At 42.6% G+C, this 23,385-nt stretch overlaps 4 protein-coding genes across 7 annotated transcripts; 3 read left to right on the top strand and 1 right to left on the bottom strand.

Annotated features, from left to right (window-relative positions):
• The first annotated feature begins 1,338 nt into the window (after window positions 1-1,338).
• Window positions 1,339-1,701, top strand: LOC104439019 (LOB domain-containing protein 27-like). Its single transcript, XM_010052154.2, has one exon. It carries the CDS (start codon window positions 1,339-1,341, stop codon window positions 1,699-1,701), a length of 363 nt encoding a protein of 120 aa, XP_010050456.2.
• Window positions 1,702-3,584: 1,883 nt separating this feature from the next.
• On the top strand, window positions 3,585-7,275 carry LOC104436480 (putative pentatricopeptide repeat-containing protein At3g25970). 3 transcript variants are annotated; one of them, XM_039308422.1, is made up of 3 exons: window positions 3,585-6,113; window positions 6,463-6,556; window positions 6,752-7,275. In XM_039308422.1, exon 1 carries the CDS (start codon window positions 3,944-3,946, stop codon window positions 6,056-6,058), a length of 2,115 nt encoding a protein of 704 aa, XP_039164356.1. In that variant the 5' UTR covers window positions 3,585-3,943; the 3' UTR covers window positions 6,059-6,113; window positions 6,463-6,556; window positions 6,752-7,275. The 3 variants fall into 3 exon arrangements, with proteins under 3 accessions (XP_039164356.1, XP_039164354.1, XP_039164355.1); XM_039308420.1 differs by having other exon boundaries at window positions 3,585-6,556; XM_039308421.1 differs by having other exon boundaries at window positions 6,463-7,275.
• Window positions 7,276-8,953: 1,678 nt separating this feature from the next.
• Window positions 8,954-10,114, bottom strand: LOC104439020 (pathogen-associated molecular patterns-induced protein A70). Its single transcript, XM_010052155.2, has one exon. The coding sequence runs from the start codon at window positions 10,112-10,114 to the stop codon at window positions 8,954-8,956; it is 1,161 nt and encodes a 386-aa protein (XP_010050457.2).
• Window positions 10,115-18,492: 8,378 nt separating this feature from the next.
• LOC104436483 (zinc finger CCCH domain-containing protein 64) lies at window positions 18,493-23,171 on the top strand. Of its 2 annotated transcripts, XM_010049267.3 has the most exons (10): window positions 18,493-18,640; window positions 18,737-19,010; window positions 19,529-19,658; window positions 19,751-19,870; window positions 19,970-20,087; window positions 20,567-21,021; window positions 21,147-21,432; window positions 21,574-21,664; window positions 22,117-22,253; window positions 22,519-23,171. In XM_010049267.3, the coding sequence occupies exons 1-10, from the start codon at window positions 18,566-18,568 to the stop codon at window positions 22,645-22,647; spliced, it is 1,815 nt and encodes a 604-aa protein (XP_010047569.2). In that variant the 5' UTR covers window positions 18,493-18,565; the 3' UTR covers window positions 22,648-23,171. The 2 variants fall into 2 exon arrangements, with proteins under 2 accessions (XP_010047569.2, XP_010047570.2); XM_010049268.3 differs by lacking the exon at window positions 18,493-18,640 and having other exon boundaries at window positions 18,824-19,010; window positions 19,557-19,658.
• The last annotated feature ends 214 nt before the right edge of the window (window positions 23,172-23,385 follow it).

Here is a 23,385-nt window from a genome sequence, read left to right on the forward strand (position 1 = left end):
CAAGGTAAGTGAGGGACCAGGGCAGGGCTTTCGAATTTTCTCCACATCCACGTGACATTGTTTTTTTTTTTTATTTTGAAATTGTCCTCATGAATTTTTTGTTTTTCCAGGTGCATGCCCTTGTATGAACACTGTTCATCTTCTTCAGGCCGGCGACTACTAGAGAGACGCCGCGACCTAGGCAATCGTCGTCGGAGAGTCGGGTGACCTCCGCGAATCGCAGATTTGGTTGTGACCAGATGCGGTTGCTAGCGACCGTCATCGCCACACCGCGACCTCCGCACAGAGCTCGCCGGGGTCATGCAACCCATTTGGTCGCAGGTCTGGTCAAGACCAGATCTGGTGCTGGAGGCTCGAGCGACGACCAGATCTGGGTCACGCGACCTTGCCACCTCCGGATTTGGGTCGCGGCGACGTTGCGCAACCTCCCGTGACCTCGCCACCCCAGGTCCGAGGTCGGGCGACCCCGCCGCGACCCAGATCCAAGGTGGTGAGGTCCTCCCACGACCTCGACCCCCGGATCTAGGTCATTTGGAGGTCGAGGCGGCGTTGCGCGACCTCACCTCCCCAAATCCAAGGTCACCGGAGGTCGCCGGTGGCCGCCACCCTTGCCGGTCCTTTTTTTTTTTTTTTCTTTTGATAATTTTTTTTTACCACAAAACTCATTTGTAAATATAATTCCCCAAATACTATTTTGCTCAAAGTACTTTACAAAGGGCTTTCCAAGTACAATTTACCAAATACAATTTGCATTTTGAAAAGCACTTTTAACTCAAAAGCCTTTACATTTTTCTAAAAACTTTCCCCAAAAGTGGTTCGTGAACGCACCTTTCAACTGGGATGCACATGATGTTTGGACGAACTTACTGTTGATGGGCCTTCTTTCCTATCCAAGAACGACAAATGCTGTTGCAGACTAGGCTGCACGCGAGCAAAGGAAAAAAAACATTACCACCTCATTGACTTTCTTCTCCACCCCGAGCTCTTTGGGCCCTATTATGTAATGACGCCCCACTCTTGGGTGCTGCTGGATCCTCATCAGTTATGATATAAATAGAATTTCTTCTTGTCCACCAAAAAAAAAAAAGGTAGAAGAGATACCGAGGAGCTTTGTGACTTTAGCAATTAATTAATGACCTAGGTTTCATTTAGGGCAAGCAAAATCCACCCTCCTAAACACTAGTTGTCCAAATTCAGCGAGCAATCTACTCTTAAAAATCTGACTTTTATTTCAATTTAAACCCCTCTATAAAATTTAAAAAATAAAATAAAATAAGTGTTCCTTTGCTATAGTTTCTCTTACTTCCAATCTCTCAAATTCTAATGAATCGGGAAGCTATGCCTGCAACTTCCAAAGCATGCGCACCGTGTAGACACCAAAAGAAGAGGTGCAACGGAAGCTGCGAAGTCGCCGACCTCTTCCCGGCGAGCCGGTACGACGAGTTCCAGAACGCACAGCGGCACTTCGGCGTGAGCAACATGCATGGCATCATACGCGCGGTCGACCCCGAGATGAGAAAACAAGCTGCCAAGTCGATACTCATGGAGGGTAACATCAGGAGACGCGATCCCGTGCACGGATGTCTCGGGGTCGCTCGGAGATTGAGGTGGGAGATACGCTCCTGCGAGAAGCAGCTCGAAGACGCGAATCGTCGCCTGTCTTTGCTTCGGCAGAGAGACTGGGAACTGAAGAGGCTATGACAAGGATATAATGAATTCCCTCCGCTGCCGCTGCCGTTTTCCTCGAATGGGCGCAGCAGCGGGAGTTTCTACGACGTGATTCGGTCAAGCCCGGTAAGCCTAAGCATTATTAACTAATCTCGACGATGATATTTGCGAGAGGGACTCGTTCAATCGTCGTCCTTTTGGTGCATGTAGGCCACTACTCTGCACGACTCGAGTCGCAAGAATTATCAAGGACTCAATTACCGATCGGCGACTGAAGAAGGACTGACCAGCATCGCGCCCTTCGATTTCTTCTGCGCATCCAAGCCACGGAATGGCGATCCTGCCGTGACGATCACGAGCGAAACGCAAGAAACCGGGTAATCCGCAGAATTGGTTCGTGCATCTTTTAAACCTGAGGAGCCAAAGCAAAACTTCAGAAAGGGGGATGTGATGGAACGGAGAATGTCGGGCTGCGTTAGCCCCGGGGGGCGGGGGCTGGTGTTCTCATTGGAATTTGGAAGTGCTCTTTCTGTTCTTTCTTTGTTACAATTGAATTAGAATTGCAATTTGGAAGTGCTCCTTTTGTTCTTTCTTTATCAATCTCTCAAACTTTTTGCTAAACCACTAAAAATCTCAAACTCATACTATCTGATACATATACATTTTGTCATGATTCCGACAAAAATCATCATTAAAAATCTTTCTTGTTTGGTTCATGATTATGTGAACAATAAAAAAACAAACGGTACTAACGTGATTGCCACGTGGCAAAATCATGCTTAACCCATTTTATATTTTTCTTGTTTGGTTCATTGCAATCCACATCTACCAATTATCGATTCTTGTGAGTCCGAATCAAGAATCTAACACTTCTCATTGACTTGCTCGTACATTTTAATTATGGGGTATAAACTTGTGTTGTTTTTTCTTTTTTTGTTAATTCCTATTAGCCTCCATTTGAGATCACGGCTGACCTCCGTGCAACCTCAGATGTGGAGCTTGTGCCTCTAATCCAAGGTTAGCAAAGGTCTTGCCGCCGCAACTCATGACTACAAACTTTGTTGGAGTGCATGTGTAGGTTGTGTTAAAAAATCCCACATTGAACAAGTAATGTAATGTGGAGTAATTAATATATTATAATTGATCCATAACTTATTGGTATAAGCTTTGAGTAAAGATGAATTCAACTAGACATATTGACAAACTTGGACTTAAGCTTTCTTTTAACGATCTGCTCTACACTCCCAACAACCTTCATTGAAGGTATTGTAACCCTGCCAACCCATCATAGCCTTATTCATTTTCTCTCCATCCGAGCCTTTCCACACTCTTTAGGCTCGATTTCATGGAAGAAGTCAATCATTACTCTCGGGTCGAGCTCGACTCTCAAATTTAAGTTCGGGCTCCCTGCGCGACTAGTGGAGCTCAACACCAAGCGAAGCTTGGCCCAAATGGAGTCAAGCATGAGCAGCGTGGTGGAGATTACCCCGATCTAGGGCCATGAGCTCAACAACCACGTTTCCCAGATCTCTCCTGTCTAGTTCAAATTCTTTCTTTCCTTTTCTTTTTCTTTTAATTTTTTTATATAGCATTCACGTGGCATCACATCAATACCAGCTATCCTAAAAAACATTACTAATATTACATTAAATGTCACGTGCAATTTTGAATGTCATTCATATAAAGAATTATATCGAAAATATATGTATGAAATTAAAATCAGTTTGATTTTTTTGACGACACAAAGAAAATATTGAGGACATTGATTTTGTTTGAAATTTTTTGTGACGTTTGTCCAAACAAAACTTGTGTTTGAAGTTAATTTTGTAAATGAATTATTCCACATGGCAATCATGCAAATATATATTCACGTGCGTGATTAAAGGTCCATTTCTTAAAAACATGAAATAGGATGTCTTCCCCCAGTCCCCAATCCATTTGCACGTCTCCTTCAGTTCATACGTCCATCTTTTGCCGCTCTTTCTCCCTTGCCCGCCGTAGACAAATCACATCTCCCCGCCCCTGTTTCGCGAGATCGAGAGAGGAAGAGCTTCAAGGCACGATCAAACGTGAAAAGCCCAGGTTCTGCCGAAGGCAAGTCGATAGCAGTGTCGGGCTTCCTTGATGAGGAAGGAGAATACCTCAGGCTCAGCCCTTTGCGAAAACGATCGTTTTCGAGAAACGGGCATCACTAAAAATCTCGCCTTTCTAAAATATCGGGGGCTGCGAATGTGTAGGAGCAGCGAAAGTTGCAGGGAGTAGCGGTTGCTTGTTGATGAGGGCGCTCCATTCCCTAGTCGAGAACAAAGGGTCTGCTCTAAGCAAGGCTCTGATAGCCCATTGTCAAGCAACCGTAGGAGGAACCTTGAGTGATCTCTATAATGCCAATAATATATTAAGAGGGTATACAAAATGTGGAGAAATCTGGGTTGCCCACCAACTGTTCGACCGAATGCGCGAAAGAGATGCAGTCTCCTGGAACACCATGATTTCTGGTTATGTTAATAGTGGTAAGCTGGAGAGAGCATGGGATTTTCTGGAGTCCATGAGACAATGTGGACTAGAAGTGGATGCTTATACTTTTTCCAGTATGCTAAAAGGAGTAGCTAGTGCAGGTAGGCTTGATCTTGGACAGCAGTTGCATTGCTTGATTTTCAAGCACGGATATGGCAGGAATGTTTATGCAGGAAGTGCTCTTTTGGACATGTATGCTAAGTGCGAGAGGGTTGAGGATGCGTACGTCGTGCTCCAACACATGCCGCAACGTAACTCTGTCTCGTGGAATGCGCTTATCAGTGGATTTGCACAGAGCGGTGACAGAGAGACCGCATTTTGGCTTTTTGATAGCATGGAGCATGAGGGTGTTAAGCCAGATGATGGGACCTTCGCTCCTCTCTTGACATTGCTCAACGACCATCAGTTTTTCAAGCTAACTGCACAGATCCATGCCAAAATTATGAAGCGTGGTCTAGAATGGAAAATTAATGTTTGTAATGCTGCAGTCAGTTCATACTCAGAGTGTGGCTCCATTGAAGATGCTAAGAAACTGTTTGATAGCATTGTCTTTAGAGATATAGTGACATGGAATTCAATGCTAGCTGCTTACCTTGTGCATGGTGAAGAAGATTCTGCCTTTAGGCTTTTTATTGATATGCAGTGGCTGGGCATTGAACCGGATTTTTACACTTACACAAGTGTCATAAGTGCTTGTTTTGAAGAAGCACGTAAAAATCTGGGAAAGTCCCTCCATGCTTTGGCAATTAAAAGAGGTCTGGAGCGATCATTACCAATCTCAAATGCATTTATAGCTATGTATATCAAATTGGGTAATGGATCCATGGATGATGCTATTCGTGTCTTCGAATCAATGCAATCCAAGGACCGGGTTTCTTGGAATTCCATGTTGACCGGATACTCCCAAGTTGGGTTAAGTGAAGATGCATTGGAACTTTGTGCTCAGATGAGATCTTTGGATACTGAGATTGATCATTATGCTCTTTCAGCAGTTCTCAAGTCTTGCTCTGATTTAGCAACTCTCATTTTGGGCCAACAAGTTCATGCATTGGCACTTAAGTTTGGCTTTGAGTCAAATGAATATGTTGGCAGTGCACTGATCTTTATGTACTCTAAGTGTGGCATTATTAAAGATGCTAGAAACTCTTTCGAAGAGACCTTCCAAAGCAGCTCAGTCACTTGGAATGCGATTATCTTTGCCTATGCACAACATGGCCTAGGAAATGATGCACTTGATCTTTTCCATTTGATGAGAGCAAGGAGAATAAAGCTTGATCACATCACCTTTGTCGCAGTCCTGACTGCTTGTAGCCACATTGGTTTGGTTGAAGAGGGCTATGGGTTTCTATTATCAATGGAAACAGATTATGGCATTCCTCCAAGAATGGAAAACTATGCTTGTGCGATTGATCTTTTTGGGCGTGCTGGGCTTGTGAATGAGGCTAAGTCCTTGGTGGATTTGATGCCGTTTCAACCTGATACGATGGTGTGGAGGACTTTATTGGGTGCTTGTAGGAGTAGCGGGAACATGGAATTGGCTTGCCAAGTCGGGAATCGACTACTTGAGTTAGAGCCCGAAGAACATAGCACTTATGTTCTGCTCTCGGACATGTATGGACGCCTTAAAAAATGGGGTGATCATGCCAGGGTGAAAAGACTTATGAGGGAGAGAGGGGTGAGGAAGGTCCCTGGCTGGAGTTGGATTGAGGTCCAAAACCAGGTTCATTCTTTTAATGCTGAAGACCGTTCCCACCCACTCTGCGAAGATATATACCCTGTACTGGAAGGCTTGATGGATGAAGTAAAAAAGTTGGGCGGGGATGGCAATTCAGAGGATTCCTTGCAACAAATGGAGATATGGTTCGGGGCTCTTTGACAGTGACATCTATTCATATTCTCTTAGTTGATGGCAACAAATTTCATTCGTTCAGGTACAGGTGCCTGGATAATTTTTTGGGCAAACATTTGGGGCAGTGAATAAGGAAGAAATGGAAATATGGTTCGGGACTCTTTGACAGTGACATTTATTCATATTCTTTTAGTTGATGGCAACAAATTTCATTCATTCGGCTAAATGTGCTGGATAATTTTTTAGGCATACATTTGGTGCAGCAAATAAGGAAGAATGATAAGCATTCTCCATTGTAATCTTACAGAAACACAAATTTCAGGCAGCCTTCTTCTCATTGTTTTATGCTAGATGACAAGAAGGAAAAATCGGTTTGTCGTGAATGTGAAGCATTCCCTTATTCAATTGAAGTTACTGTCTTCTCCAAATAGGAACTCTTGTCTTTGTTGCTTTTCAACGGGAAAAAGCTGTGGAGCTGGGAGAGGGGAGTCAGCAGTGGTGGGAGGTGAGGAGGATGCCTTCCAAGTATGTCACGATTTCATTAGTTTATCAATTAAAAGTGACAGAACCTTTGCATTGGAAAAGAACCGATGACATGATTCTCATGTTAAAGTACCTTTAATCTTAGTGGATTCTCAGCTCCACCCATTATTTCCCTTTACAACTTGCTGGTGTCGTCACCAAATTCCTCGTCACTGGGTCATCTCTACCTCACTGCAGGTCAGCATTTCCGAAAGAAACATAGAACTTCATCGAGGGGAGATGCTGAGTTAACTTGCTGGCGAAGGAGTGTGTTAAAACTCAACACTGACAGGGCCACCAAAGGCAACCTGGGTGCTGCCAGAGCTGGTGGTATGTTCAGAGATGGAGGAAGAAAATGGATTGGAGGCTGCACAAGTTTGGTGGGCATTGGCATATATGCTCTTCCACCAAAGCGGAATTTTGGGCTCTATACTGCTCGACCTTCGAAGATGCTCGTAGTTGAAGTGGATTCGTTGTTGGTTATAGAGTTGTTAAGGAACAAGGACAGGAGTACAACGAAGCGGAATCCTTTTGCTGAATCGAATCGAACGGCCACAATTTGGGATGTATTACAAGAACGGACAGCAGATTAGTTTGGATTTTCCTTTGGCTTCTAGCCCTTTGTACCCACACAGGAAAAAAAAAAAAAAAAAAGAAGAAGAAGAAGAAGCAGAGTTTGAATTATTATTTTTTTCGGTCATAAGAGTTTGATGTTGACTCACGGGAATACAAAGATATATTTGATGTTCGCTCGCAATCTTCTTTTTATATTATGATCAGGATTCCTTGTTTTTCCTTTATTTTTTTTATATTTATTTTGGCCGTATCTCCAAACAAAAGGATCCATGACAAAGAATCGAAAAAAAGGAAGATAATTTAAAAATTGTTCGTCTTGTATGGGTGAAAAAATGTGAAGCGGATGAAGGGTACCAAAGTATTTTTGTTGGGGACACAGCCAATCTTTCCATCGAACGAAATCAGTCAAGAACCTGTTCAAAAAAAAAAAAAAAAAAAAAAAAAAAAAAAAAATCAGTCTAGAAGAATTTTTTTTTTCTCAATTTCCATCTTTTGATTTATTTGTCTCTTGAATGTAATGATAATTTAAATCGATTTATTTCCCATGGCGCTGAGCTCGTTCCCCTCGTTCTCCAAAAGAAATATTACAAAAATCACTCTTCCGTTCATTTGTATATATTGTTTTAATTTCCTCTTTAACTTTTCTACTTGATAAATAGTGAGACTAAACTCACAACGATAGAGGGAGAGACGGAAGTGCATACAAAACCCAACGAACGGAAACTAAAAAAATAAAATAATAGGTCAATTAAAGTTCGCCAGACCATAATAATACATCAACTAATATGATACATCTAACCCTTTCCTATGAACTTCACGCTTTTATTAGAAAAAAGAAATCACAATACAAATGTCAATTCAATCATAAATCTTTCCATTGACTTATTAAGTTCTAAACATCTTAAAATGTTAATATGGTCAATTGGTTGAAAATCATTGACCTAGAATGGGTTGTCTTATATAGCACAATCAATACTAAGGTGAATAACTTTTTAATTTTTTCCTTTTTTTTACCTTTATTTCTTTCGTTTTTTTTTATTTATTGTTTTGCCTAAGGTAAGTGAGAGTCATCAGCCAACCCTGCCCAGATTGATAAAATGCTTAGTACTGATAAAGTCAAATTAAAATGTCTATAAAACTGCATCCGTACGAATTTATGGCTTATTTTACTAATCATCCCCTTTCTCAACACTAGACCTAAACAGGGATCGATTACGGTCCAACACGGCATGCCGCTTTTGGCCGACCTCGGATAATGCTTGAGATGCAAGAACCAAATCAGCGACATCCACGTGAGAAACCCCCCGACTTCAGTTCGGGTCGGTCCATGCAAAACCAAGAACGAATCATCTGCTCACACACGTGCTCGCTACATACATACAGACAGATAGCACGTTCGCTGTTTATTAATGACTTCCCATACCAAAAGTCAAACTCTTCAATTATAATTCACATTAATATCAAAGATTCAATAATTACATCCCCCTCCCCCCAAAAAAAAAACACTTTAATGCCACTGCACGTTACTCGAAACCAAAAAAAAAACTATTTTTTAGTTGAACCGAAACTTAATCCGCCTCGCGAAATTACAGAAATGCCCCTGAGCCCATCAGCTTCGAGCCAGGGAAAAAAAGGGGGAAAAAAGGAAGCAATCTTCTCACCTGTTCGTTCCAAACTGCATTTCTTTAGCGTCATTCCCTATGCTTGACCATCAAGGACAGCGAAATGACGGCGATGCCCGCGCTCCGACGCGAGCGGGAGGCTCCGCCGAGGAGGGAGGTGGCGGGGCGGAACCGGGCATCCCGCTCTCTCTCTCTTTCTCCCTCACGAAGCGCCCCTGCTCAGCATCTCCTTGAGGCGCATGATCGAGTCGAGCCTCTCCAGCTTCAGGTCCCGCTTGAACCGGTTGATGAAGGCGTCGGCTTTCGCGTCGATCTCGTCTTCTTCCTCGGGCGCCGGCGCCGCCGCGGTGCCGCTCTTTTTCCTGCCCTCCCTCGCTGTCTTGGGCCTCCGGCGTTCCACATGGTCCTCCTCCTCGTCCTCGAACTGCCCGACTGCCGACCTCTCGCTGGCTGACTTCTTCATCTTGGCGGGGAGCCGCCGCGCCGGACCCTCGCCGGGGGTGGTCGTCTTCGGGTCTGACCTGACCCTCCTCACTTGATGGTCCTGACGGGCCCGGCCCGCGTCGGCGTAGGGGACCCAGTCGTGGTCTACGGAATCGGAGTCGACTCCGAGGTGGTGAGGCGCGTCCTCATCCGGGTCGGGCTCGCTCGATCTGTAGAACGAAGAGAACTTGATGGACTTGACGCGCCCGAGGAGAGACGGGGCGCGGGCGAGCCGGGGCGGCTCGGCTCCGTCCGCGTACTCCGGTCCCGACGGACGCTCGTCGTGGTCGGCTTGCGGCTGGTCGTAGCTCGGCGCTTGGTACTTGTAGAGAGAGAAGTCGAAGGACTTGAGCCGGTCGACGAGGGAAGGCGCACGGGCGAGAGGCGGCGGATCGGCTGGGTGGGAGAACTGCGGCTCCGGGTACGGCGAGCCTTGGACGGGGAGGGGGTCGGGTTCGGGATAGCCAGCGGGGTGGTCGTACTTGTAGTTGTGGAGGGAGAAGTTGATGGCCTTGAACCGTTCGACGAAGGACGGGGCGCGGGCGAGCGGGGGCGCGTCGACATGGGCGGCGTAACCGTGATCCGGGTAAGAGTGCGGCTCGTACCGGGCGTGCGCCGGCTCCGGCTCCAGCTCGGGGTATCCGCCGCCGTGGTGGCCGAACTTGTAGAGGGAGAAGTCGATGGACCTGACGCGCTCGAGGAAGGAAGGAGCGCGGGCGAGCGGGGGGGAGTGGTCGGGGCCGAGATGGTCGTGGTAATGGGGGCGCGGCTTCGGGGGGGAGGAGGTGAGGCGGGAGGTGAGGACGATGGTGCCGATCACGATGTTGAGGACGATGAAGAGGGAGCTGGGGGTGAGCCAGCCCTCCATGAAAGCCCACATGGCCTCGGAACACCGTTACTTTTCCGCACCTCCTTCTTCGCCGCTGCGCTTCTGGATTTTCTAGGGTTTCGTCTGGATAGAGAGGGAGAGAGGGAGATGGTTTTTGGAGATGATGGTGGAGGAGATGCGGAGGCTGCCGAGACGTATTTATGCTGGGGCCGGAGGAGCGATGATGATACCTGGGTTTGGCCGTCCGCCTCCGGGAATTTGCTTCGATTTTTCGTTTTACTATTGTGGGAAAGGAAAAAGGTCACATCGGTGTCAGCCACGTGGGATATTTTAGGTTGTGAAAAATCAAACCTTTTCTTTAGACGAAGACTTCGACGGTTGAGTCAAGCCCTACATAGCGACGTGACATCATTTGAACAGTGAAATCTAGTCCGGCCCATCGAATAAAAAACAAAGAAGGAATAATTACACAAACTATCTCTCAATTTTAACATAACACGTAATATATTATTTGAATTTTTAATTCATTCCGTTCAGTCTCCAAACTTTAACCTAGTTTCTAAAATTTTCATATATTTAATTTTTGATGGTTGATTTTTTTTTACAAATATTCAATTTAGTCTTTAAATTAATCTTGTCCTAATGTTCGATATTGACCCCGAACTTAAATTAATATAAAAAGAATGTTGAATATTTTTATATAGTTCGGGGATCAAATTGAATATTATTGAAAGTTCAATAATCATAATGAATATATTAAAAGTTTAAAGAATTACATTGCACATTAGATTAAAGTTTATATATTATATTGAACAAATTAAAATTTCATGAATTACGTTACATATTAAATAAAGTTTGAGAATCATTTGTGTAATTTTATAAGTTTTCAAACTTTTGCACTTTGATGTCATTATCTTGGAGCTAAATTTGCTATGGTTTTGAAGGCAAGAATCAATATGCAAACGTGCCAAAGAGAGGCCAACGGAATTCAATGTGCACTCTAATCGAGGCGATCAAACTTCCAAACGCTGGGAAGCCACGCTGCGGTTTCATGCTCGATCACAAAAGCGTACGAACGAGACTTCAATGGAGTGCGGGATTCGACGAATTTCTACTTAGTGAAAAGTAAATTGTGAGAAAATAAAAATGTACCGAAATGAGGACGTATCGAAAGGAAAAGGAATACGAAAGAGACTTTGGTGGACCGTGAATTCTAATAACCCTTTCATGAAGGGATTAAAAAAAGAAGAAGACGAAACTTGATTGGCAAATTTAATGAACCAAGAAATCGTTGCATCGATTTTGTAGATGGGGATTATTAGCATTTTGTGCCGGTAGATAGATAATATGTGGACATAAAATCTGAAAGGTCGATGAAGGAAAGAGGGAGTGGAATCAATGCTTGGAGTGGCCACCATCCATCAACTGACAGGCCCTTGTCCTCTTCTGCGTATCCCCAAAATTATCGTGCACCGAATACTGACAAAGCTACATGGGCCTCCATGGCGTCTTATAGCCGCTGTGGCCCGCAACATCCCTGTTTCCTTCAAATTTGACAGCCACCGCCCTTTGAATTTAGAACCATTTATTTCCCAAAGAAAATGACATTTCAGTAAAATATTTTTTTAGAATTCACTCTCTAGAAAAATGGCAATATATCATTCTGATGTTTGACTGAAATTTAAAATTAAACTAAGAATCATTTAGCGAATAAGATTTGACTTGATTTTCCTAAATAAATATATATTATTCAAGCATGAGTATTATGCACATAAACAACTAAGGAAATAGGCATGGGCATCGAGTTCCTGGGTAGGAGCACTTGCACCGATCTAGGGTCCACAGAAACCGTGCTCGAGAGCTCGATGCTCGTGCTCAACTCCTTGTCTCCCTAGCCCGAATCCATAGAGGCCGAGTTTGGGTCCATGAAATCCAAGCCCCAAAGCACAATACTCACTCCCATGTTCATTCCCGAGCTTGGGTCCGTTAAGGCTAGACTCGAGACCCAATGCCAATGCCCAATTCCCACTCGTGCCCGAGTCCATCCAAGTCGAACCCCAAACCCCTACACCTAGGACCTCGTTGGTTATGCTTGGGTCCATCAAGGAGGAACCCATGCTTGAGCCCTAACCCCTTCGCTGGGGTCTATTAAGATGAGGCTTAGGATCTTGGCACAAGTGTCGGAGCCTTACATTAATGGATCGAGTGTAAGTTTTAGGACTAGGGTATGAGCATGGGGATCTCAAATGTATTATCAATGGATCTGGGTGCAAGCATTGGAGACCTAAGCACGAGCATTGGGGTCCCAATCTCAACATTGATGGACTTAGGCATTAGCGTGCGCACTAGGACATGAGCATGAGTTTTGGGGTCTCGAGCCTAATCTCAATGGACCCAGTATGGGTATTGAGATCTCAAGCTCGACCACATTGGACTTGGGCCTTGGTGAAGGGGTCTTATGCTCGGGCTACCAAGAGGCTAGGAAAAAGCTTTGAGATTTCTATGCTCAAGTAGAATATTTGGTCCAAACGTCGAAATCTAGTCATATTTAAAAAAATGATTTCATATATTTTAAAGGAGAAAAGCATTCTTGAATTTTAGTGTAGATTTTCCATTAACGAAGAAACATTTTGCGCTAACTCATTTTCTTAAGCGAATCAAATGTCGAAAAATGAGAAAAATGATTTTCGCAAAACAACCGGAGAAATTCTATTTCCAGACCTTTTAGATTTTACTAAAACAAGTCGACTATGCTTCAAAACTCTAGCGAAAACTAACGAGCGACACCTCCAAATTAAGACAAATTAGTAAAGGTCACCTTCCCGTAGATGCGAGATTTTACCCCAATGCGACCCCTCGAGGTCAGGCCTCAACTCAGATAGGTAATCCCTCGCATAATCGGAGAGCAAATGCATAATGAAATAATACCAGATTAATGATGCATACGTGTCGAATTTTGTCTAGAAGTCGGGCTAATCTGAACTCGAAATTCGAAGTCCTGGCTTCACATTTTCAACGCTCGCAGTAGTGATTCCGAGAAATCGAGGAGGCATAAAAATCAAAGCTGCGATCCACACCGACGTGGACGATGGACACGCGTCAAAGCGATCCCCGCAATCCCCGTAATCCATGGGACATTGCCGCACAAATCCAAATGGGCCGGGCTTCTCTGGCTTCTTTACCCCACATAAACATTACCCATTGCTTTAGGGAACAAAACAAAATCGCTGATTGGGTGGTTAAAGCCCAGCTCAACCATAACCTCCCGAACAATTGGGTGTCGAGTCCACCACAGCCTCTGTTTAGTCTTCTTTGTTCTGAATCCCAGAGGGGATCTTGTTCTACGTTATCTCTTTAAGTTGAAATGAAATGCAGCTTTTTCGTCCAAAAAAAAAAAAAAAAAAAAAATCCCCGTAATCCCCGTAATCAAACGATCATCAGTCGCAATCATTATCTATCAAAAATTCAAGACGCATCGGTGACGCGCAGGACCAGAATATTCGGGATGATGGCCATGGCGGAACCACCGTAATTGTTTTTAGGATTAATATTAACGAAAATCCTAAATGGATATATTTAGGATAAATTTATTCTAAATAAATTTTTTGAATATCAAAAATCTTAAATTGATATGTTTATGACAAATTTACTTTTCATTAATTTTCGTTAAAATTTGATTAATATTAAGAAAAATCACAAGCTAATATACCAATGATAAATGGAGAGCAAAACTCCAAATTAATATACCAATTAATTATTACATGTCATCTGACTCAATAATTTGATGGTAGAATTCAACAGAACTTAGCGGAAGGATCAATTTATCCAAGATATATTAATTTAAGATTTTTTTATAATATCAACCCTTCTTTTTTACGACGGAAGGTTAGAAGAGAGGCCGGAAGGAAGACCGGAAGGAAGAGCAGCAGATGTGACGGAAACAGCTGTTATCATGAACGGAGGATTTGCCGATGAAAATGGTAACTTGGATGATTTAGAAAGGTCCATTTCCCATCCCAAAATGGTTTTGATCTCGATGTAGAGAAGGCGACATAGCACATAGCGACAGCAATGTTTCTTCCATTCTATAGAGCTTTTAGGACATCATTGTCCGAACAACGGCGGTTAGTCTTCCTTTTTTCTGATTCGCGCCGGCTTTTTGGTTACCAAAGTGGAAGGTGATGGAGGAAAAGTTTTAAATTTATGCTTATTTTGTATCCCCATTCCTCAATTTTCCTTCACTTCCCAGGCTTCCAAACAAAGCAAAGTGCATCTCTAGCCGGCATGATTGTTTCTTGTGTGTTATTTTATTTTATTTTATTTGGGCGTTAGTGATCGTGGTTTTCAATCCGCTCCAAAAATGATTTTGTTGCATGTAATTAAGAAGGTTGAGCTCAAGAACTCACCTGTGAATGGGCTTTATCAAAAAATAAAGGAAAAAGGATGAAATATCAAATGCGCTGAAGAAAACTTAGGTTGAAAGTATTCATATATGAACGGCGTGCATTTGGATTGATTGGTGACCCTTGCCAAAAGCTACTACAACTAGCCAAGGGTCGCCAAACCCTTGCTCGCAGTTGGCGAGGATCATCGGCCCTTACTAAGGCCTTGGCAACCCTCGCTTCCCCTCATTAAGACCCTAATAGCCCTTTCTAGCGACGGCACGCTCTTGTTGTTGCTCCTTTTTTTGTATTTTTTTTTATATATTTATTCTATTCAATTAATATTTTGGTTTTAAAAAATTATAATTTAATCCAAAATGATGCCATTTTAATGTTGTGCCCTATGCTTTAGCTACGTCATCGTCATCTAGAAAAGAAAAATATTCAAAACATTACATTAGTATTTTCTATTAATTTAAATAGATGAAGTTAACTTAATGACTTGATTGTACTAATTTGACAAATTTTATGACTTAATTATATCTTTCGTAAATTTTAGGATTCAACTGTACTTTCGTAATAAATTTTAAAACTTTTACTATATATATAACCCTTTGTTTTATTATGGATGAAGTGGAAAAAGGACACATCAATATGACTCGCGTGGTTATTTCAGTGGCAACAAATCAAATGATTCCTTGAGACGAAGACTCGACGGTCAAGCCCTTCAAAATAAACAGTTATCATTTGCACCATGAACACTCCTTTGGCCTTTTAAGAAAAAGGAATAATGATGCAGACTGCCTTTTGAGGAAAAGGAATAATTATGCAGACTGTCTTTAAATTTTGGTCCGATGTGTAATGTAATATCTGATTTTAGTTCAATGAGCAATATAGCTCATGAAGTTTTAATGTTTTTAGTATAATTCATTAATTTGTGTACACACTCAATTTAGTCAATATTGTCCATGAACTTGAATTAATTGAAGAATAACATTGAACATTTTAATATAATCTAATGATTAAAAAGAATATGCAGCAAAAGTTCAAAGATTGCGTTGAGTCAAATTTCGGAGATCATTTGTGTAATTTTTTCTACGAAAAACCTAAATATTTCAAGTTTGCAGACTTTTGCCTTTTGGTCTTGTTACTTGGAGATAAAATTGCTGCACATCCCCCTTACGAATTGCACGATTTTGTTGGTGAGAATCGATCTGCGAACGTGCATCGAGGCGACCAAACTTCCAGACTCTTGGACACAACCCGACGGCTTCATGCTCGAGCACAGAGCATATGAACAAGGCTTCGGTTGAATTTGGATCCTACCGATTCCTATCCGATGGAAAGTAAATTGAGAAGAAAATTAAATGGCACCGAAACGAAATGAAATGCATAGAAAGGAAGTGGAATCCCACCTTAAACATGGAACCCTTTCTGAAAAGACAGAAAGATGGAAACTTGATTGATTGGGAAAGATTAACGAACCCAATTGTCGCATCGATTTTGTGGACGAGAAAAAGCATCTTCTTGTGTGGGTTGGTAAGACAGTGTGTGAACATTAAATGTGAAATGTTGCTGAGAGTAGAAAAAGGAGTGGACCAGGGCTGCAACGAACGGGCCCTTGTCTTTACGCGCGTCTGCCCCCGAAAACTTTCTCGTACTCCGGAGACTGATGAGTCCACGCGGGCCACCACTGTGTCTCAGAAAAAATTGTAACAATTTTCTATATTCAACTGAAATCTGAAAATTGAACCGAAGAATAATAGGAAATTTTATTTTGATTTCTTAAATAGATATGCATTATCCGAACGTTATTGATATACATGTGGATGGCTTAGGAAACAGTCATGGGCATTGAGATCCCATTGCTAGTGTTTGAATTTGACCTTAATGGACCTCGGCATGAGTGCCAAAACCTGATCACGAGCATGGGGGTCCTAAGCTTGGCATCAATGGACTCAGGGGTGGGTGCCAATGATCTAAGCACAGACTTGTGGGGAATTGAGCACAAGTGCAGGTCTCACGCCTGGCCTAAATGGACTTGTTCGTTGGGATCTCCAGCCCCACCATGATGGACTCAAGCTTGGGTTGCTAAGGGGCCTAGAAACAAGTTTTGGGGTTCTTGTGTTCAAACACAGAGTTTTTAGTTCAAACGTTAATGAGTAATTTATATATTGAAAAATGATTTCATATTTTTTAGAGAGGATATAATTTTCTTAAATTTAAACATAGGTTTTTATTGACTATCTATAGACTCATTTTCCTGAGAATCCAAAAGCCAAAAAACACGAATTTTTTTTTTCTAAAAATGTTTTTCACGAAATAAATAACATATAAGGAAAAATTTTATTTACATAATTATTATTAACCGTGCGTCGAAACTCAAATAAAAACTTACGAACCACGTCTCCCAATTAAGGAGGACTAGTCATGTATGGATAAACGTAATACTAATCGATAATAGAAGTCACTATTGTGGATTTGAAACTCAGTCTCCTTCGCATGATTGGAGAAGGAATATAAAGCAATACCGGATTAATACGTATGTCTTCGAATTTGCCTAGAAATCGGGTAAAATCTCAAGTCGAAATTCAAAGTCCTAGTTTCACGTTTTCAACGATCGCACGAGCGATTCCGAGAATCCAAGAGGCATAAAGGAATCAAAGTCGCTATCCACCGATGTGCGGACAAAAGACACGCGTCCAGTGGTCTCTTGCAATCCCCATCGATCAAACGACTTGCGATCCCAATCATTATCTTCCAAAACGCAAGGCACGGCCCGGCAGTGACGGGCACGATGACGCCAGCGACTGGAACTGGAATGTTGATGCTGAGTGCTCCAGCTGGACCCCCCTTTTGTTTTTACGACGAAGCTAATTATGGAGAGTTCCGGAAGAAAGAGCAGCGGATGCGACAGAAGGCAGCTCTCTGTCATGAACAGTGGGATTTGTCGATAAGAATGCGCGACTTTGGTAAATTGAACACTCCGCCCAAAGTGGTTTGGTCGTAAAAAGGAGAAAGGGACATTCGCGGCTGCAATGTTTGTTTAGTACTTCATTAGCTTAGATGATCGTTGTCGGAACGTGATGGTTCGTCTGCCTAGTGATTTGTGCATAAGGAGCCAATTGCTATCTTCCTTCCTATGGTTTGTGACTTGCGTCTAAGAGTTTTTCTTACTCGTGTATGTTATTATGATTGTCATGACGGGTGAAAGATTTCGATTCTTTTTGAGACAATTGAAAAGGGTTAAAAGAAGTCGGTAGAGCAACCGGTTAAGCTCCATTTGAGAAGTTAAGGAAAGAGGGATGAATGGAAGTGGGTATCTAAAAATATGAAATTTTTATTTATGGCACGAAGTTAATGGAGGAAAACTTTATAAATTTATACGTCTTTTGTTCTATTCCCATTCCACAATTTTTCTCACCTCCCAAGTTTCCAAAACAAAGCAAAGTGCATCTCTAGCATGGTCCTCTGTTGTTGTCGTTTTTTGGGCATGAGCGATCGTGGTTTTCAATCACTTCAAAAATGAATTTCGTCACATGTAAACAAAAGTTTGAGCTCGAGAGTTCACACCTGTCAATGGGCTTTATCAAAAAATGAAGGAAAAAAGGACAAAAGTTCAGAGTGGGGTGAAGAAAACTTATGTGGAAAGTACCTAGATGTCTATTTAATTAAAGTAGTATGAATCACGCACCTTGACTTTCCTTTTAACTCGAAACAAACTTTCTCAATATCTATATATATATATATATGCAGGCAAGTAATTTAACATGTGATCATTTCGATAATTTTACGGAATTTAGATAATACTTCCAATTTTTGATGGGCCTCTTGCGTTCGCTCAGTGGCAAACAGACATCCCCTTAAAACTCCTCCTCCAACTCCGTCACGAACTTCTCCGGAGTCACGCGGCGTGGATCCATCCACACACAGGCCCATCGGATTCAGGCCCAGGACTCCACAGGAGGCCCACACGTCTAACTCGGCCCAAATCACGTCTCACGAAATCAGAGCCCAGCAAAGAGCAAACCTCGCTCCGCCCGCACCACCCTCTCGCTCCCTCCTCCGCCATTTCTGCTGCTCCAGCTCCTTCTCGGCCTTCCTTCTTCGCCAAGCATCAATGGCGCCTCCGAGAGTACTCCTCTGCGGCGACGCCCGCGGCCGGCTCAACCAGCTCTTCAAGCGCGTCTCCTCGGTACCTCTCTCTCTCTCTTTATCTCTGTGCATCTCTCGTGCCGCGCTTCTCTAGGGTTTTACGCCCCTCTCTTGAGCTCCCCCCGCCGCGGCGCAGGTGAACAAATCGGCCGGCCCCTTCGACGCGCTGCTCTGCGTGGGCCAGTTCTTCCCCGACGCGCCGGAGCTGCTGGAGGAGTTCGCGGACTACGCGGAGGGCCGGTCGCCGGTCCCTCTCCCGACCTACTTCGTCGGCGACTACGGCATTGGGGCGCCCAAGGTGCTGTCGGCCGCTTCGAGGAGCCACGCCAACTTAGGGTTTAAGATGGACGGCCTGAAGATATGCGAGAATCTGTATTGGCTGAAGAGGAGTGGCAAGTTCACGCTTCATGGTAATGTTCGTGTCTTTTGCGATGTCAATTAGCTTCACTTTTGAATTTGATTACGCTAGAGAATTGCAATTTACTAATGTCTATACCTCGGCTACGGCTATAATATGGAAGAAGAATCGACAAAACTGGCTTACGGTAGAATGCATTTTGCGTGTTTTTGCTAGAATTAGTAAAACCAACTTCTGCTGGAGGCAGCTTTTGGATATGAGTACAGGGGCTAATCATTTGTGGAGTTTCAGCTTCCTTTATAATGGGAAACAGGGGGTGTAACGTGTAACTTTTTAGAATATCCATGTCATATGCGAAAGATGGTGAATTTGCTTGGTTCTAAGTAATAGCCAAATTCATGGGTATTTGTTATGCTTGCTGGACTTCATAAATGGTTCTCGACATTGCTGCCTTGTTTGATTGTTTGAAAGGAATCATTTTTGCTCAATTGCATATTGGGTTGTGATGTTTCAGTGACTATGGAAAAGATTTTTGTATATTTATCTCTGATTAGATGTACTTATGTTTAGGGTTATCTGTGGCTTACATATCTGGTAGGCACTCTTCGGATGTTCAACAATTCGGAACATATAATCAAGATGATGTTGACGCCCTGCGAGCATTAGCTGAGGAACCTGGAGTTGTCGACTTATTCTTAAGATATCCTTGCTGGTCCTTTTTCATTTATTTAGACATATCTTGGTTTACTTTTAGCTGCGTGACGCTTGTTGGCCTCCTTAATTGGCTTTCACTAATGAGTGGCCGAGTGGTATCACTAATAGAGCTGCAAAGACAGATGTTCCTCCTGGATTATCCGAGGCATCTGGCAGCGACTCTACTATTGCGGACATAGTAGCAGAGATTAAACCACGGTATGCAATATTTCTTTTACTTTGTGAATGTCTTTGTTGAAGATGAACTATTTGTGATTGGTATCATAAGACTGATGTTTTGATTGCTATTCCAAACAGTTACCATATTGCTGGCACTATGGGTGTATTCTATGCACGTGAACCTTACTCTAATGCTGATGCTGTTCATGTCACTCGCTTTATTGGTCTTGCTCCTGTTGGAAACAAAGAAAAACAGGTCACTTACCCTTCTGTACTTTGTGTCATAGATCATTTACATTTGGGAACATGTAACTCTAGTTTTCGCCTGGCAGATCAGCATATTTTGGTGTTGCTTCTTAAGTTTATGTCTTGCCAGTTAAATTATGTTTATCAAGTACTTTAGGTAGGTAGGATGTAGAGTGAGTTAGACATGAACATTTTATTTGGTTGTCCTCAATGTTTATCATGCAGTGAGATACTTGTTCACTAAGGCATGCTTTCATGCATACAAGTAATGGAATGGCGGCCGTTCTCCCTTTCTGTATTTACTTTATGTTGTAGATACGATCTTTTCATATGTTAATAGTATGCTTCTCTGTGACTAGCTTACTCTATATTGAAGTTATCTGTTATCTAAACTGTTTTTAGTATAAATATCTCTCTGTTCTTGTCTATCTACTAGTGTTTCCAATTTCCATTCTGTCCATGTGCATCATAATCTTGTTTTTCTCACAGAAATTTATCCATGCACTTTCTCCTACTCCGGCATCTACCATGTCTTCCTCTGAGATTAGCATGAAACCTCCCAACACAACCTTGTCTCCGTTTACAGCAGTAGAGAAAACTGCTGGTGCAAAGGAAGCAGGAAAGAGGACCGCTGCTGATACTAATGACGCACAATATTGGAGATACGATGTTTCCCAAAAACGTCAGAAGCGTGCAGTTGGAGACGGTGATAGGCTATGCTTTAAGTATTTGTCTTCTGGGTCTTGTCCACGAGGTGAAAACTGCAACTTCCGACATGATTTAGATGCAAGGGAGCAATACCGAAGAGGGGTTTGTTTTGATTTTCTTAACAAAGGGCAATGTGAAAGGGGTCCTGACTGCAACTTTAAGCACAGTTTGCAGGAGGAAGAGGAAAGTGGTTCTCGAAATGGAAATAGGTCTAGAGGCGCTGCTAGTGTTAATAGGTCAGTTTCCTCAATGGGCTCCTATTGTTTTTTTTTGCTAATAATTTACATTGGTTCTAGTGGAATGAAATTTTCGATCACTGCTTATGAATCCATTTTAAGCACAGTATGTAATTGAAATTCAGGTCAAAAGAATGCTGGTTTTGTTTATCGAGCCCCAATGTGGAGTCTCATCTGATCATCAGTGTAGGAGAAAGATACTACTGTGCACTGCCCAAGGGACCATTAGTTGAAGATCACGTGCTGATAATACCTATTGAGCATCTACCAAATACTCTTTCTTTGCCTCCAGAAAATGAAACAGAGCTTAACAAATTCCAGAACTGCCTGAAGTTGTATCATAAGAACCAACGGAAGGAAGTTGTTTTCTTTGAGTGGGTTTCCAAACGTGGGACTCATGCTAATCTTCAGGTATTGTCATAGTGCAAAGAAAATTTATAACATGTTGCTTATGGTATTACTTTATCTTCTTCATCCATCTTGTCATTTTATCTCTCTACGTGCCAGCCAGTCACTTTCTTATTCTCAATAGTTTGATTGCATTGCCTGCAGGCTGTTCCTGTTCCATCATCTAGAGCAGCTGCTCTTCAGAGCATATTTAGTTTAGCTGCGGAGAAGTTGGGATTTAAATTTAACTCCTTGAGTAAGTTAAATTTGTCATTTCTCCTTTTTTTTGGAGTTCCATAATAGGACAAAAAATTCAGTGACTATGGTCCTTAATCCTTGAGATCATACCATAATGCACCTTTTGGGCTTCCAGACAACAAATTTATGTTCCCTTTGCTCTAGTAGTCACTATAAGAGTTCCTTATTCATGTTTTACTGCATAGAGTCATTGGCTACAGTGGACAATTGAAAGTTTACAGTTGCTTGTCAGTGTTTTGGTGCTATATAGCTCCCAGCGTGAGAAATTAATGCTCTGATATTGACTTATTGATCTGCCTCGTGTGTGAGATTTTTGTCACCTATGCTGGGAGTGGCTGAGGCATTGATGGTTTATGAGAATGTTCTGGTTTTCTTTGAATGAACACAAACTGTTTTGTCTGTTGATTCAACTGCATATATTGTATTCATATTGTGCTTCTCTTGATTTAGGCACTGATGGTAGAAAAATGTTGAGAACGGAGTTTGACGGTAAATCTAGTCTCTTTTATGTGGAATTACCTGAAGGAACTGTACTATCCCATATAGTGGAGGACAACGAGAACTTTCCTGCTCAATTTGGACGTGAGGTAATCTATCTGGCGTTCTTAGTCTATTTGCTTCGACTGGTTTTCATCTAGGCTTAAGTTATTGCTTCTGAGTTTAGTTTGGTTTTTCAGTTATGGAATATGGTATTAATTCTGTCCCTACGTATGGTCGGTGACGGATGTCAATAATTTGGACAAAGTGGTCTTCAAAAATGTCTTTCAACTTGAAGCCTTGGACAACTTTTGAAATTTAAATTTAGCGGACTGTAGTCTAAGCACGTAACATGATGCCTGTGAAACTGTGCAGGTGGTGGCGGGTTTGTTGAACGTGGCAGATAAGGCTGATTGGAGGAATTGCGCGCTAAGCAAAGAAGAAGAGATCAAATTGGCGGAAGAATTCAAGCGCCGATTTGCAGCATTCGACCCCAATACATGATTGTCGCACTGAGGGTCAACAACAGTACGCGTCTTCCGTCTTTCCCTTATTATAACGACCTTGGAATTCCAAGACAACCTAAGGGGGGATGTTCCGCAAGAGCGGACAAAAGAAAACATCCACGAAGTCGATTCATGCATCAGGTCTCGAGCATGCAGAGGCAAGTTTGTTTATTTATCATATCCAAATGAATGTGGCTAGGGATGATTCTTGTTGCGCGAACCACCAAGAGACGGACAAAATCCTAGGCCTTCAAAAGCTGCGATCTTGCAGATCCTTGAGAAAGAGACTCGGAAGTGGGCTTTACCTAAAAAATGTGCGCGTCCTTCGAGCCCTTCGTGGAACGTGCTGCTTCTTTCTTGGTCAAAATGAATCCGCAGTTGGATTTTTACACATTTCTTTACTTTGTTTTCGTTAATTACTAAATGGCTCTCCTTAGTTGCTCGTCCTCTATTGCAAAAATTGTTTTAACAGCTCGTTTGGAGCATTATTGCGCGACATGTAAGGTGATTGCGACGTTCCAAGGTGCTGTTCTCCTTAAGCTCGCGCGACGATATTTTGCTTCGAATGAAACATAAAGCGTTTCGGAAGTGGGACAATAAAATAACATCGGACATTTGAATTTAGACGGCTTAATCAACGTGACGGGGATTTCAACCGCCCTCGATTTATTTAAGGTCTTGATCCACATGATGTTTAGTAGGGGTGTGCATAGTCTGGATGGGCGGTTCCCGGCCT

The sequence above is a fragment of the Eucalyptus grandis genome, chromosome 3 (assembly GCF_016545825.1).
Source record: "Eucalyptus grandis isolate ANBG69807.140 chromosome 3, ASM1654582v1, whole genome shotgun sequence".
Classification (NCBI taxonomy): Eukaryota; Viridiplantae; Streptophyta; class Magnoliopsida; order Myrtales; family Myrtaceae; genus Eucalyptus; species Eucalyptus grandis.

What these genes read in the sequence shown, in the direction of transcription:
- LOC104436480 (XM_039308420.1), top strand. Translation starts at nt 3,944, where the DNA reads ATGAGGGCGCTCCATTCCCTAGTCGAGAACAAAGGGTCTGCTCTAAGC.
- LOC104439019 (XM_010052154.2), top strand. Translation starts at nt 1,339, where the DNA reads ATGCCTGCAACTTCCAAAGCATGCGCACCGTGTAGACACCAAAAGAAG.
- LOC104436483 (XM_010049267.3), top strand. Translation starts at nt 18,566, where the DNA reads ATGGCGCCTCCGAGAGTACTCCTCTGCGGCGACGCCCGCGGCCGGCTC. An exon ending in TTGGAAACAAAGAAAAACAG is followed by an intron (nt 20,088 to 20,566) that starts GTCACTTACCCT and finishes TTTTTCTCACAG; the next exon opens with AAATTTATCCATGCACTTTC. An exon ending in GGACTCATGCTAATCTTCAG is followed by an intron (nt 21,433 to 21,573) that starts GTATTGTCATAG and finishes CATTGCCTGCAG; the next exon opens with GCTGTTCCTGTTCCATCATC.
- LOC104439020 (XM_010052155.2), bottom strand. Translation starts at nt 10,114, where the DNA reads ATGTGGGCTTTCATGGAGGGCTGGCTCACCCCCAGCTCCCTCTTCATC.